General features: G+C 36.0%; 1 protein-coding gene across 1 annotated transcript in view; it reads right to left on the reverse strand.

Annotated features, from left to right (window-relative positions):
• LOC104403630 (chromodomain-helicase-DNA-binding protein 9-like) overlaps positions 1 to 11,980 on the reverse strand; it is a gene marked incomplete at its 5' end in the record, with an annotated part of 51,700 nt that extends 39,720 nt beyond the window's left edge. The window contains 2 exon segments of the mRNA XM_010011849.1: positions 1,696 to 1,807; positions 11,643 to 11,980. Of these exon segments, the coding sequence (XP_010010151.1) occupies positions 1,696 to 1,807; positions 11,643 to 11,980 (450 nt within the window).
• Positions 11,981 to 12,257: the final 277 nt, after the last annotated feature.

Raw genomic sequence — 12,257 nt, forward strand, 5'->3', positions numbered from 1 at the left:
TTGTATTTCCCTAAGCTAAGAAGCTTGGTCATAAAAAAAATGCTCTGAAGCATACAAGAAATAAATCAATGTATTTACGGAAGACACTTACTGTGAAACTAAACGTACAAAATGAATTACAGAGAAAAAAAAGACCTAAAATCGCCCCCCAGAGCTTAGAAATAGACAGCTATTTGCAATGGGAAAAGAAAATAATGAAAATGTTATAAAACTAGAGGGAATGAATCAGTGAAACACAGCAACTTAGAACTTTCCTGTTATGCTTCTCCCAAACTCCTTTGAAGATAGACAGGGCAGTGGTGTGACATTCTGCAGTATAATTTTTAATATGCCATGCCACCCCTTATTATCTCTACCCACTGTTCCCTTCACACCAGGATCATGTGATGTGATGATGTTCCCTGTCTAACCACACTAGAATTAAGAATTACCCTTGTCATGCTAAAAATCGAGTATCCAAAACACCAAAAGCGATGAGAAAAAAAATAATCTTCAGTCTTTTCTATTTGTTAGCCTACAGATTTATAACTCATTACAGAATACTAACTTACAACTATTCAGAACAACCAAACTTGCTTTCAGCTCCTTCAGTGTACTGAATAGAATTTCTATACCAAGACAAATTCCTTGAGAAATAAACAAATCCAAGAACTCTTTCAGGTAACCTTTACCTTAGAGAAAATACCACTTAAGTTAATATAAAATCATTCTGGAAAATGGCTTCTGATCTTTTTTCCTGCCAGCATTATCATCTGTGAAATACTAAAGGTCAACTCGGTATCCTGTAATTATTTTCTGACATTATCACCAAATAATGCAATTAATTTTTACTCAACCTTGTTTTGAATATTGATTTAATCTCTGTGGATGTTACAGGATAAAAAACTTGTGCACTTCCACATATAACCTTACTTTTAATGAATTTTGCCCTAAAGCAGGAAAGTTATAATTCTGGTACCAACATACACATAAATAGGATATAATCTCTTACGAAGAAGTCATACTTTTTTGCGCATTGTTTTTGTAAATAGCTAGCTATGCTACTATTATACCAGAGCAATGTATAAAATAAATGCAGGAAAAAAGTTACAAGGGAGATACTCCTTGAGGGAATGACTCCACCACTTTCATTCTTCATCTGACACTTCTTTAGAAGTATTACTAAAGCAACTAGAGCCTATCAGTATATTGATCATTGCTCCCTTCAGATCCAACACTGCAAGAAACCAATTCTTTACGTTTCTACAGAAGAACAGCACAGAAAAAACAGTGAAGTATGAAACCAGCCTTTTAAATGTTCTCCAGAGCCAGTTTCAACCTAAAAATGTTCCTTCTATTAGGCAATCTCTGTATTCTCCCCATAAAGTCAGCCAAAACAACGATCAGGTCTAACTGCCAGCTCAAAAGGTGAGTGTTTACTGTCTCATATCTATGGACTTCTGTACTGAAATGAAACAGATACAAGCAGGGCACTGATATCCCATTACAGATAGGGAACTCTAAACTATAGGATTTTCTGATTTTCAAGTGCCAGAAGTAGCTTATAATGTAAAGTTCTACCTATGAAAAAGAGACAGCAGTGAGAGAGGAACTGTCACTGTGTCAAATGGAGCGTTAACTGGGAGGGGAGCAGAGGAAAAGACCTGTAGAAGTAACAACAGAGAAATTCAGAAAGGAAAAATTCTGAGTACTTACCTGTGAGTCCTCATCTTTCAGTGCCCGCTGTGGAGTCTGCTTAGCATCAGACAATTCATCTGAAGATTCGTTTTTTCTTTTCTGCTTCTTACCCAGTGTGATGATTAGCTTTCTGTTAGGAAAAAAGCCCAAACATCTAAGTGAACGCCACATACTAGTCTACTTAACTTCAAGATTAAAAAGTAACACCACATCCACTAGCAATTCCCTTATTCTTAATATAAAACTCAGGAAGCTCCGCTGTCTGAAAAATGAAAAACGTGCCTCACAACAGAAAGCTACAACTTTAGAGAAGGCAGTATTTTCTACTACTGAATTTCTCTAAAGGCAAGCAGGTAGCACTGAAAATTCTTCTATATCATATGTATCTTAAATCTATAAATGCGCAAGAGATGCCAAATCCAGTATTTAAACTGACAATGGTAAATTATACAAAGTTAGCATAAACACCATCTGCAGATGAGAACAGTACATCATTTATCATAAACCATTTGCCAACTGCAAAATACACCTTCTCTTACTCAAAACAATTAGCTATGGACAACAAGCTAACATTATTCAAAGCTTTCTGACATGCACAACTTGCATGTTTAAGAAAGTCATTCACTGGTAAAAATGAGGGAATTGCACAAATCCTTTAACCCCTTAAAACAATAAAAGCAAAAAAGAAGTTATTTTCAAAACCCTGTAGTTTTAGCTCCAAGATATCTTAGAACCTCTCAGAATAAATTAAGAAGCAACAAACTGCTGAATAGTTACATTCTAATGAAAAAGCACCAATTACCTCTTTGTTCACATTTAAAGGTTACACTTTATATCACGGTACCAATGGTTTACACTGTAAAACACAATACCAATGGTTTGTTTTAAATAAAGGGTATCAAAAGATTTTTTTCAAATGTGCCCAAACACTCCTCTTGAAATATGTTTTCAGTGGTCTAATTGAAGAATGATGACAAACTATCCAATAAAATCACAGATAAAGTGCTGTCCTTAAATACGTATTTTACACAGTATCTAATCATCAGATCTGTGTAACAGAAAACGTTGCAGCAAACAAACCTCTTCTGACATTTTATGGAACAAATTAAAGTCTTTAGACTTTATACAGACAATATAAGTTCTTTTACACCAAAGTAGCATCAAATATATTGATCACCCAAAAATTCATTGATGAGAAGGTAGTGGTTGAAACACTTGTATCATTTGCTTCTTTTTGCAGGTGTCCAAATAGAACTATCACATAGTTACTACATCCAAACGAACAGTTCACACAGAAAAGGAAAATCTTAAAATTTCATAAAAACCTATGGGTACTTTAAGCAACATGGCCTACAGATTATAGGCATATTATCAGAAGCAATTAACATTTTCATTGGTTTTTAATATTTAACTGCTAGGTATGTCCAGTGGAAGGCTTGAAAAAAAGAAAACATTTTCCACTCCCCTATTTTTTACTTCTAGTACAAAGTGAATGGCACTGGCAAATGCACCTTGAAATGAAGCTGCAGTAAGCGTAATTACAGATCTGCTTGTTCAGAAGTAAATTCTGATCCTCAAGTCCTTATTAGGTGTTCTAAGCTTAATTATGCCTTAGAAAACATGTTTCATAACTGCAGGAAATACAATTAACACATTGGTTTCCCTACTATCTTCAAGAGTAGTTTGTTGTCTGTCCCCCCACCCCTCATTTTTCAAGGTCTGATTAGTTTTGGGGTTTTGTTTGGTTTTTGGTTGTGGGTTTTGGTGGGGTTTTTTGACTAGGGATTTTGGTTGGTTTTTTTTTTTTGACTATTGGATTCTAAGGTATTTGTCCAATATGACTCTGGTAATGGACTTAGATAAACCACTTCTTCAATTTTTATCTCACTTTGTTTCACAAAATTTACATGTTACATTAGCACTTGTCACCTAATCTATTCCAAAGTGATGCAGACAAGGCACACTGTGATTGAACTTCTGAGCTTGTTAAATGGAACTGTGGATGCTAAAATTTAACATGGATTTAAAGGCAAACCTGATAAACTTGTAAGTGAGAATTTCTTGGAAGACTGTTCATGAAATGGTACAAAGTTCCCAGTTTGCATCTTTGGAATTTGGGAAAATATTCTAAGTATCATGTATGTTTTCTCTGCCTTGAATTCTTTCCATTGCAGCTGCTTCTGGCCATTGCTGTAGAGAAGACACTGGGCCAGATAAAACTCTGGTCTTAGCTGGGTAGGAACTCCTCTAAGCTTTGTCCACATGTTAAGTGCAACAAGCTGTACCTGTCCCTTGTTGATCTTTTAATTTAAATAACTGGACATAGAGCATACTCAATCCACTCAACTCGCATAATTTAGTTTTTAAATTATTATTTTTTGACCAATAAAAAAGACTCCAAGTCTTCATTTCGATTTGGAGCAAAGGCATTAAAGGCCTGATGCATGTACAGTATGTAGAGATGACTGTGAATGCGATACACATTTTGATTTTTAAATGAACAACAAGACTACTAACAACAAAGAAAAAAGGATACTTTCATCAAATAGGTGCTGGATGTAAGTCAAGCTGTAAGGGATATCTGGAGGACATCTAGTCTTTACTCAAAGCCAACTTCAGAATTCTTTCATGTTGCTGAATTCAGTCAATCTCTGCTTATCTCCAAGGCTGACACCTCCCTATGCAACCTATTTCAAATTTTGATCCTCTTTTGTGTAATGGTATACTAAAATGCTTCATAAATGCATGGTGCAATGTTAAGCATTTGTATCTGTGCAACCATAGTTCATCCTCATTTCAAGCACTTCTGCCTTTTTTAGACTCAGGTTCTTTTTGGATTCAAGAAGCACAGTATTAAGGAAGGCCATGACTATTTTTCTATGGATTGTAGTGGCATCCACTGAACAGCAGATCTTCTGTTTTAAAAGAGATTGTGATTAGACTGCTCTAGCTACATCTTTCTTTTCACATTTTTTCCTCTCCTTCTTTGTAGTTGTAATCCCCTCTTGTGTTCACCTCTTCCTCTGCCCCTGAAGTCTTACACATAATACTCCATTTCCCTGTCAGCCTTTGTGCCTTATCCTCATCACTACACCCACCCCCCTTCTCTTCACAGGCATGTCCCTGTAATTTCCTTAACATCTCTAGATGATGCAGATAAGAATGTTTCCTCCTCTATAAGGATATGGTGCCAGCAAGAGGAATAAATACAGTTTCACTTCTTTCTGATCCAGTGCCCAGAACCACAATGCTCCTTGCTATCAAAAGTTGCTGAAAAGCAGTATGGTGCTAAAGTCACGCGTTTGTATTAGTAAAAATGCAATCTGCTCATATTTTGGCCAAAACCCTCTCAAAATCTGCTATGTGAAAACAATAATTTTCAGAAGCTTGTAAACTGGATCAATTCTGTGAAATTTTTTTCACCGAGAGAGCAAGTTCTCTTGCCAGTTTATAAATTTCTATACGAAAGCATAAAGATCTTGGCTAAAATCCCTTTTTCCTTTCTGAAACAAACTGTTCTGAACAGAAACTATCTATTCTGTTTCTATGAAAAGGAAACAGTACGCTGTAGACACAGAATAAATAGTAACACTAGACTCCATTCCAATTTCACTTTCTCTTCCCTTTTAAAATTTAAAGTGTATCTTATCCCATATTATCTAGAAATACTTTAACAATTAGTGTATATTTCTTCAACGTATATTTCCTTCTTCTGTAACAACAAACTAAAGATGTTGAGAAACTCGTAGCAACAGAAAAGGCTCTAAAGAAGTCATCTCATGAGCCATTCATGCTTTTGATCCTTAGCACAAGCTTCCTAACATGGTTTAGCTCATAACTGAAAGACTTAAAAGTATCAGCAAGACCACCAGGAATCACTATGTGAGCAGCACTGTAACTTCTCTCTTTTAAATTGAGAATCAGTGACAGCAGATAGCAGAGAATGTGATGGAAGACTTTGAACACCTTGAGAATTAGAAGAAAAATTTTCAAAGCTTTCCAAGTTAGTGAACATGAGGAAGGATTAAAAAGGGAGGGGGGAGGGGAGGAAGAAAGAAATGCAGCAAATATGAAATATGCATCAGGCATGCAAGAAATAGGAAGCATTGTTGGCTCTCAATGAATGCCTTTAATACACCATTTTACTCCAATTTTCCCAAAACAGAGGATACCAATTATCTCTTTATTATTGTCCAAAGCCACTTCCCAGATAGTTTAATTTGTAGTCAAAGCATTGTTATATTACCAGCAATAAAACTCCTAAGTCATCCACAGTGTAAGTATTTCTTTATCACTAAAACCTTAGCTAAAAATCTCATCTATTAGCAAAATACAAAAGCGGATATGTCCTTGACAAGATTGTGTATTGTCTTGGAATGAGAGTTGAACTGGTGGTATAAAAACAGTTGCTCTTATTCTTTTAGCATATGTTAAATAATACCAACACACTAATATTAGCCACTGTCTCCTTCCCCAGTTATATTTCAAATTAGTAACTGTTGGATTGCGCACAGATTTTTAAAACACTCCTTGAGTCAAGAGCCACTTCATGCTCATACAACGCTGGAATAATAATTCAAGAGAACAAACAAGTGTTTGGTTCAGTAAGACCACACTATTTTGCATTCATATATTTTACAGTAGTAACTTAAAATTATGTCACTTGAGATCTAACTTAGGCATCAAAACTATAATCTGGGAGCAGAGAAAACATCACCAGGAAGTCACAGCTCAGGGCATGCAAACATATCATAGAATGGTTTGGGTTGGAAGAGACCTTAAATCCCATCTAGTTCCATCCCCCTGCCACAGGCAGGGACGCCTTCCACTAAACGAGGTGGCTCCAAGCCCTGTCCAGCCTGGTCTTGAACACTGCCAGGGATGGGGCAGCCACAGCTTCTTCGGGCAACCTGTGCCAGTGTCTCACCACCCTCCCAGTAAAGAGCTTCTTCCAGAGGGATGCTAAAATTTGGAATTTGTGTGCCATTTCTAATCATGACAGAAGCTGTTTATGATCTAAGAGATCAAAAAGATTCAGTGACCATCTCTTCCTTTGAACACAGATCTATTAGCCAACATTTGCCTAACTTACACAAAGCACAAAAGACAACACACAGTGTCTTGCCTTCTATGAAATTCACTTCAAGTTCTAGGCATTTAAACTTAAATGATATAGGAGCAGCAGAATCACTTCCTTCTCCCATTCCGTCAGGGTCCTGAATCCTAAAAATGTTCTTGTAAACAGAACATGTGAGACCTACTCCATGTCAATGAGGACATTTACTCATTTGAATAGTAAATAGGATCATAAACGACTGGCTTTATTCATTACTACATAATTTAAGGGTTAATAAAAAACCCACAAACCCCACCATTGTTGTTCCAGCACATGAAACAACACAGCCATTTCTGACAACGCAAAATGGTTTTCAACTTAAGGACTACCACCCAGAATTGAACTGAATATCAAATTCATGGGATTTGGGGGATTTATTTATTTAAACTATGTGGTGATAAAAAAATCCCCAAAACCTAAATCTAATTTTCTGATATTGTCCTTTACATCACCAGTGCAGAGCTGCTGCTTTTCATCAGGGCCATGATATTTAATTTTATGTTTGAGTAGGTGGAAATACATCGAGAGCTATAAAACGTAAATGCCAATCTACTTTTTTGAACAACAGAACGTTCACAAATTCGTAATTCTTCTATCCTTCACATCAAGTAGCAAGAAGTAGACTTTTTAGCTTAAATATGCATCACCTTAAATGGAAGAAGTAGAATTACAATCAGTTAGAAAAAGCTTATAAATGGAAACAAGTTCTATGCAAAAATAGGGTTTAAATAGATTCCTGAGCATCAATGCACCTTGGTAAATAGCCAGGATATGAAAAGTGGTGCTGCAGTCCTGAAAAAATTGTAAAGTAAGTTAATTTTAAAGAATTAACTTGATCAGTAATCAATGCAAAAAGCAAACTGGTTAGTTTGGTAATGCTAAATACAATATACATGCATTCTTCTAATAATTTCTGTCATATGCTCACAACACTTTTGCTATTAAAAGGATTTAGTCGTTGATCTTCACCAATGTTTACGTAACAGAAACCTTACCGATTACTGAATCCAGTTCTAAACCATCTTACTGAAATTAACAGGCATTAATTCTTTGAGTTCAGCAAAAAAACCTCAATGACCACCTTTAGAAAGAAACGTACACCCTGCCTAGAAAGTAACTGCTAGTAATTTGTAACAAGCAATGATAAACTGGAAAGAATCACACTGTAATACTTTTCTGTACATACAGATCTCAGAAGAATCACTAAGGAAAATGTAAACCATTAATAACAGGAAGCCCCCAAACACATACCTATCATATGTAGTGAGTAAGGAAAACAAACATGACTGTTTAAAAAACATCCTGCCCTTAAATTGAGATACAGTAATGAAAATTCATCTTTATGCTAGATGAGGGCTACTCAATTTCAGTAAAAGCTGTATGGTCTGACATTTAAATGCACCTTTTTTTTTTTTTTTTGTTTTAGCTGATTGCTACTGGGCAATCTCATCAAGGTCTGTTCAGCAACTAGTGTTTCAGCTCCACCAGAGCAGTGAGGCAGAGTAGATGATTTTCACAGATGGACAACTGTGTAGCTCTGCAAATCCTCAAGAGCAATACAGGATGTGCTACACAGACCCCGGCAAAGTTTATCATCATGATCTAAGTAAGAGTTTACTGTTCGAGTGCTGGACTACAGAAAGTACAATTGTGCTGACACTGGATAGCCTAGGTTTGATACTAGCAGAGATGCAAAAGACCAGGTTAAAATCATTCTCCAAAAACTTCTCAAAAAAGTATTTGTTCATAGTTTCTGCCCTTGCAGCTCTATGCTAGCCTGTAACTCACTCAGGAGTCACCTGGAAGATGCCTCTGAGCTCAGACCTTCCAGAACACACATAACCACACCACCTCCCACACTGGGCTGGCTCTTGGAATCCAAACTCAACCAGCATAATTAACAGTTACTGCCAGTTAAATGTGCTTCCTACAGAAAGCACTGAATGAAAATAATCATCTGGGATGGATATACCATAGTGAAACTCCTTCTACAAGGGGAAAGCAGATGCACCCAAACCAATTATCCACCACTGTCAAAAACACATACTTAACTTATGCTTTTTTACTGTAGACTTCTTGGCTGTAAAGTTTCACTCATGATTTTACTGCTTGTAGAAGAACTACAGTTGGTAACAGTTCAGAACAATTGGAAATTGTTTATAGATCTTTTAAATCATGAGGGGGGACTTTTTACTGACTTCAGGTCTTCCTGCTTAAATGCAAGCAATGTCATACATACAACTTCGCCTTTTTTTTTTCCTCCAAGTTTTTCCTCTTATCGAGTAAAATAATTTTTCCTCTTCCAATTTTAAAAAGATCTTAAACCCCCTTATTTCCAAGATAAATCAAAACTTTTAACAGAATTGAGGTCCTCCTTTCCCCTTCTTCCCCAATACAAGCGCTTAAAGGTATTATTTTAGCATGGTAAATTTTTTTCTCCAAGATTTTTTTTCTCAGATTCAGTTTGTTTTAAGATAAATGATAAAAACAATGTAGCAATCCACACATTTAAAACCCCAACCCTATTTTGACATCATAATTTCCAGGATATGCTAAGATGCATTAAGAAATATTTTCTTAGGAATGTAAATAAGAAAAAAACCTTTATCAGAATTGTTTAGCTTTCTAAACCCCTTACTAGTTACAAGGTTTCATTTTGCCCTTCCCTAAATAAACCAGATTTTATTAATTGCATGATTTTTCTTAAACCAACTTTGAAAAGTATAGCCATTCTCTCTCGTATAAGATCAATAGTTAACATCTGCACGAAAAAAGAGTCTGCTAAGATTATTCTTTTTCAAAAAAACCAAAGTCTTCTTTCAACTACTGCTCTTCAAAACCACTGTAGCATATTCTTTGCTAGATAGATAGTATTTAATGTACTTATAAAATAGCGCTAACACAACATAATAACAACATGAAGCTGTTTGGATACAAAAATGAAGTATGTGGATGCCTCAAAGCACTTGATTTAGTGCTGTGCATCACAAGGTACAGAAATTCTGTGCAATCTGTAATACGTGGCTCTAGAAGACTCCCTCCACTGCTTTAAACAGGATCTGACTGCCAAATCTTTAGGTATGCGTCCCATGTAGTTAAAGCAATACCTGGCAGCATGATTGAGTTAACAAAAGTGCTACTGGGGAATTAGCTAATTAAACCAGTAAATAAAGGGGAGGCAAACCTTCACAGCTCAACGCAACATTATGACAAGTTGACCATAATTAAATGGGAGTCTCCCTACCAGCATCAGCGTACTTGGGATCAAGCACAAGTATTATGGCTTAAAACACAGTTTGAGAAAAATCTTTCTCAACTGATGCTGTGTCATGAAAGCTTGAAAATTGATCCTAATCCATGTGCACAGCTAAGCATTTCATGAAGACAAAAAAAATGCCTAAGTATAAATGGAAGGTAACAGTTCACTTTTCTGAATAAACCCACTAAAAATATTATGGGAACTATGTCTTATATCACAAGGATGATATTTTGGCTGGTTTTGTAAATTAGCTGAAAGAACGCACAGGAAACACACTAACGGCAATTCACGTGAAGCTTCGGGAAACTGACACTAGCTGAACAACAGAGTGTAAGTTTTCTGCTTAGACAGACCCACAAAATATCTGTTACAGAATGTAAGTAAATTCAAACACATGAAAGTGAAATCAACCATGGAAGTACACATCCAATATCCCACTTTAAACAAGATGGAGGGGGGGGGGGGGAGGGAGAAAAGAAAAAGGAAGCAGTAATCAGTGCACTAAGGAATATCATGAGCAGCATTCATATGTCAACCCATAGTCAGAAGAGGAAGAAATTAAGGCCATGAAAGTTCATGTTAAGTGTCAAGCTTACATTCTTTACACTACAGGACAACTTCTCAACGAAGTTGTTTACTTCATGAATATAAGGAAAGCACTAACGTCTAGGAAAAAAGAAGAAAATGCAGAGAAATGGGCTGATTAAAAGAGCATTCATTTCTGCTCCACATACTTGAGAATATACATATGTAGATGAGATATTTAAATTTGGAAAGCTATGCCAGTTAATATTTCTGTTACTGCAAAGAGAGCATGGATTTTAAAAAATAAAAAAGTCAGACTGTAGGTAAGATTTCTATTTCAAGTTCTGACTGACATACTTAACAGTGGAAATTAGACACTTCCTTTTAAAACTATACAGGAGAACTAGGTTAGCTCTGGAGTCAGAAAATGTGCCACCTACTGAATCCCTTGGAGCGTTCTAGCGCCTAATGCCTTTCAAAAGCTCCTTACCCCACAATATCCACCCAGCTTGACCCAGCTGAGTCTGCAAAATTTTTAAGAGAGCAGATTAAATTGCTACGACTGAAGACAAAGTGCTTATAATACAAATTTTTCAATATGCACATTCCTTTTGATACATGTGATATCTACAGGAACATTCACTTGTTAACAAGTTCATTTAGCTCCTCCTTATGCAGTTTATCATTTCACACTTTACTGAAGATAGATGTCAAAATTGATGAAGACAGGATATATAGTATCAATAAAGATAATTTGGGGTCAGAACTGATAACAACATTAGATGAAAGATACTTTGGTCTTGTCTATGTTTCAAAGTAAGTATAGAATATTTTAGGATATGAATTTAAAATAATTCCTTTCAGAAGGACCGTCCTAAAATGATTTTATCTGAACAGGAAACAGAGGATTCTTGTTCCTGAATGAAAGAGTCCACACATGGACTTGATCAGGAAGAATTTTGTGTAGGCAGTGGAAGAGAACAGTTTATTATCAGTAAGCAGTTTTCATTTTAATCAAGGACTTACAGTGTGAAAAGAAATAAGAAGACATGTTCATCTACTTACCCAATTTTTGTTTTCTCTTTAATTTTGGATGAGGTACCAGTTTTTGGTTTTTTGCTCTCCTTCTCCTTTGGTTTGGATTTAACTTTTCTACCCTTCTTTTCCTCTTTTCCTTCAGCTGAAACACTGGGGAAATTTTCAGGACTCATTACTCGTGGGATGTTTCTCTCTCCTCTCTCTTTTGCTTTTGCAATCGCTTCAGATATTATGCGATTTGCCTTCTCTTGTTTACTTTCCATGTCTGCTTTTTTCTTCTGCTTCTTTTCCGACACTGCCTTCACCTGGGTATTCTGCAATTTAGTATATGATCCCGAACCATCAGTCTTCTTGGAGGAAGGAGGCTGTAGCAAAAGACAAAAGGAAATAAAATTACCTTATTTTAAGAATATAAACATCTAGTGAAAGTGCAAATGTTTTCAGTCGGGATACGCATTTAAAAAAAAACAAAAAAAACCCACATTAAACTGGCAGGGACTCGTGCAGACACAAAAAAAAGAAGGAATTCTGTTGATCCCACAGAACGGCGTGGGTTTCAGAACAACTACACCAATTGTGGGTTTTCAACAACCAAACCACAAACTGAAAATCAGTAAAATATACTGTTCTAAAATTCTCTCA

Source organism: Nestor notabilis, unplaced genomic scaffold, assembly GCF_000696875.1.
Source record: "Nestor notabilis isolate BGI_N333 unplaced genomic scaffold, ASM69687v1 scaffold29633, whole genome shotgun sequence".
In the NCBI taxonomy this organism is placed as follows: domain Eukaryota; kingdom Metazoa; phylum Chordata; class Aves; order Psittaciformes; family Psittacidae; genus Nestor; species Nestor notabilis.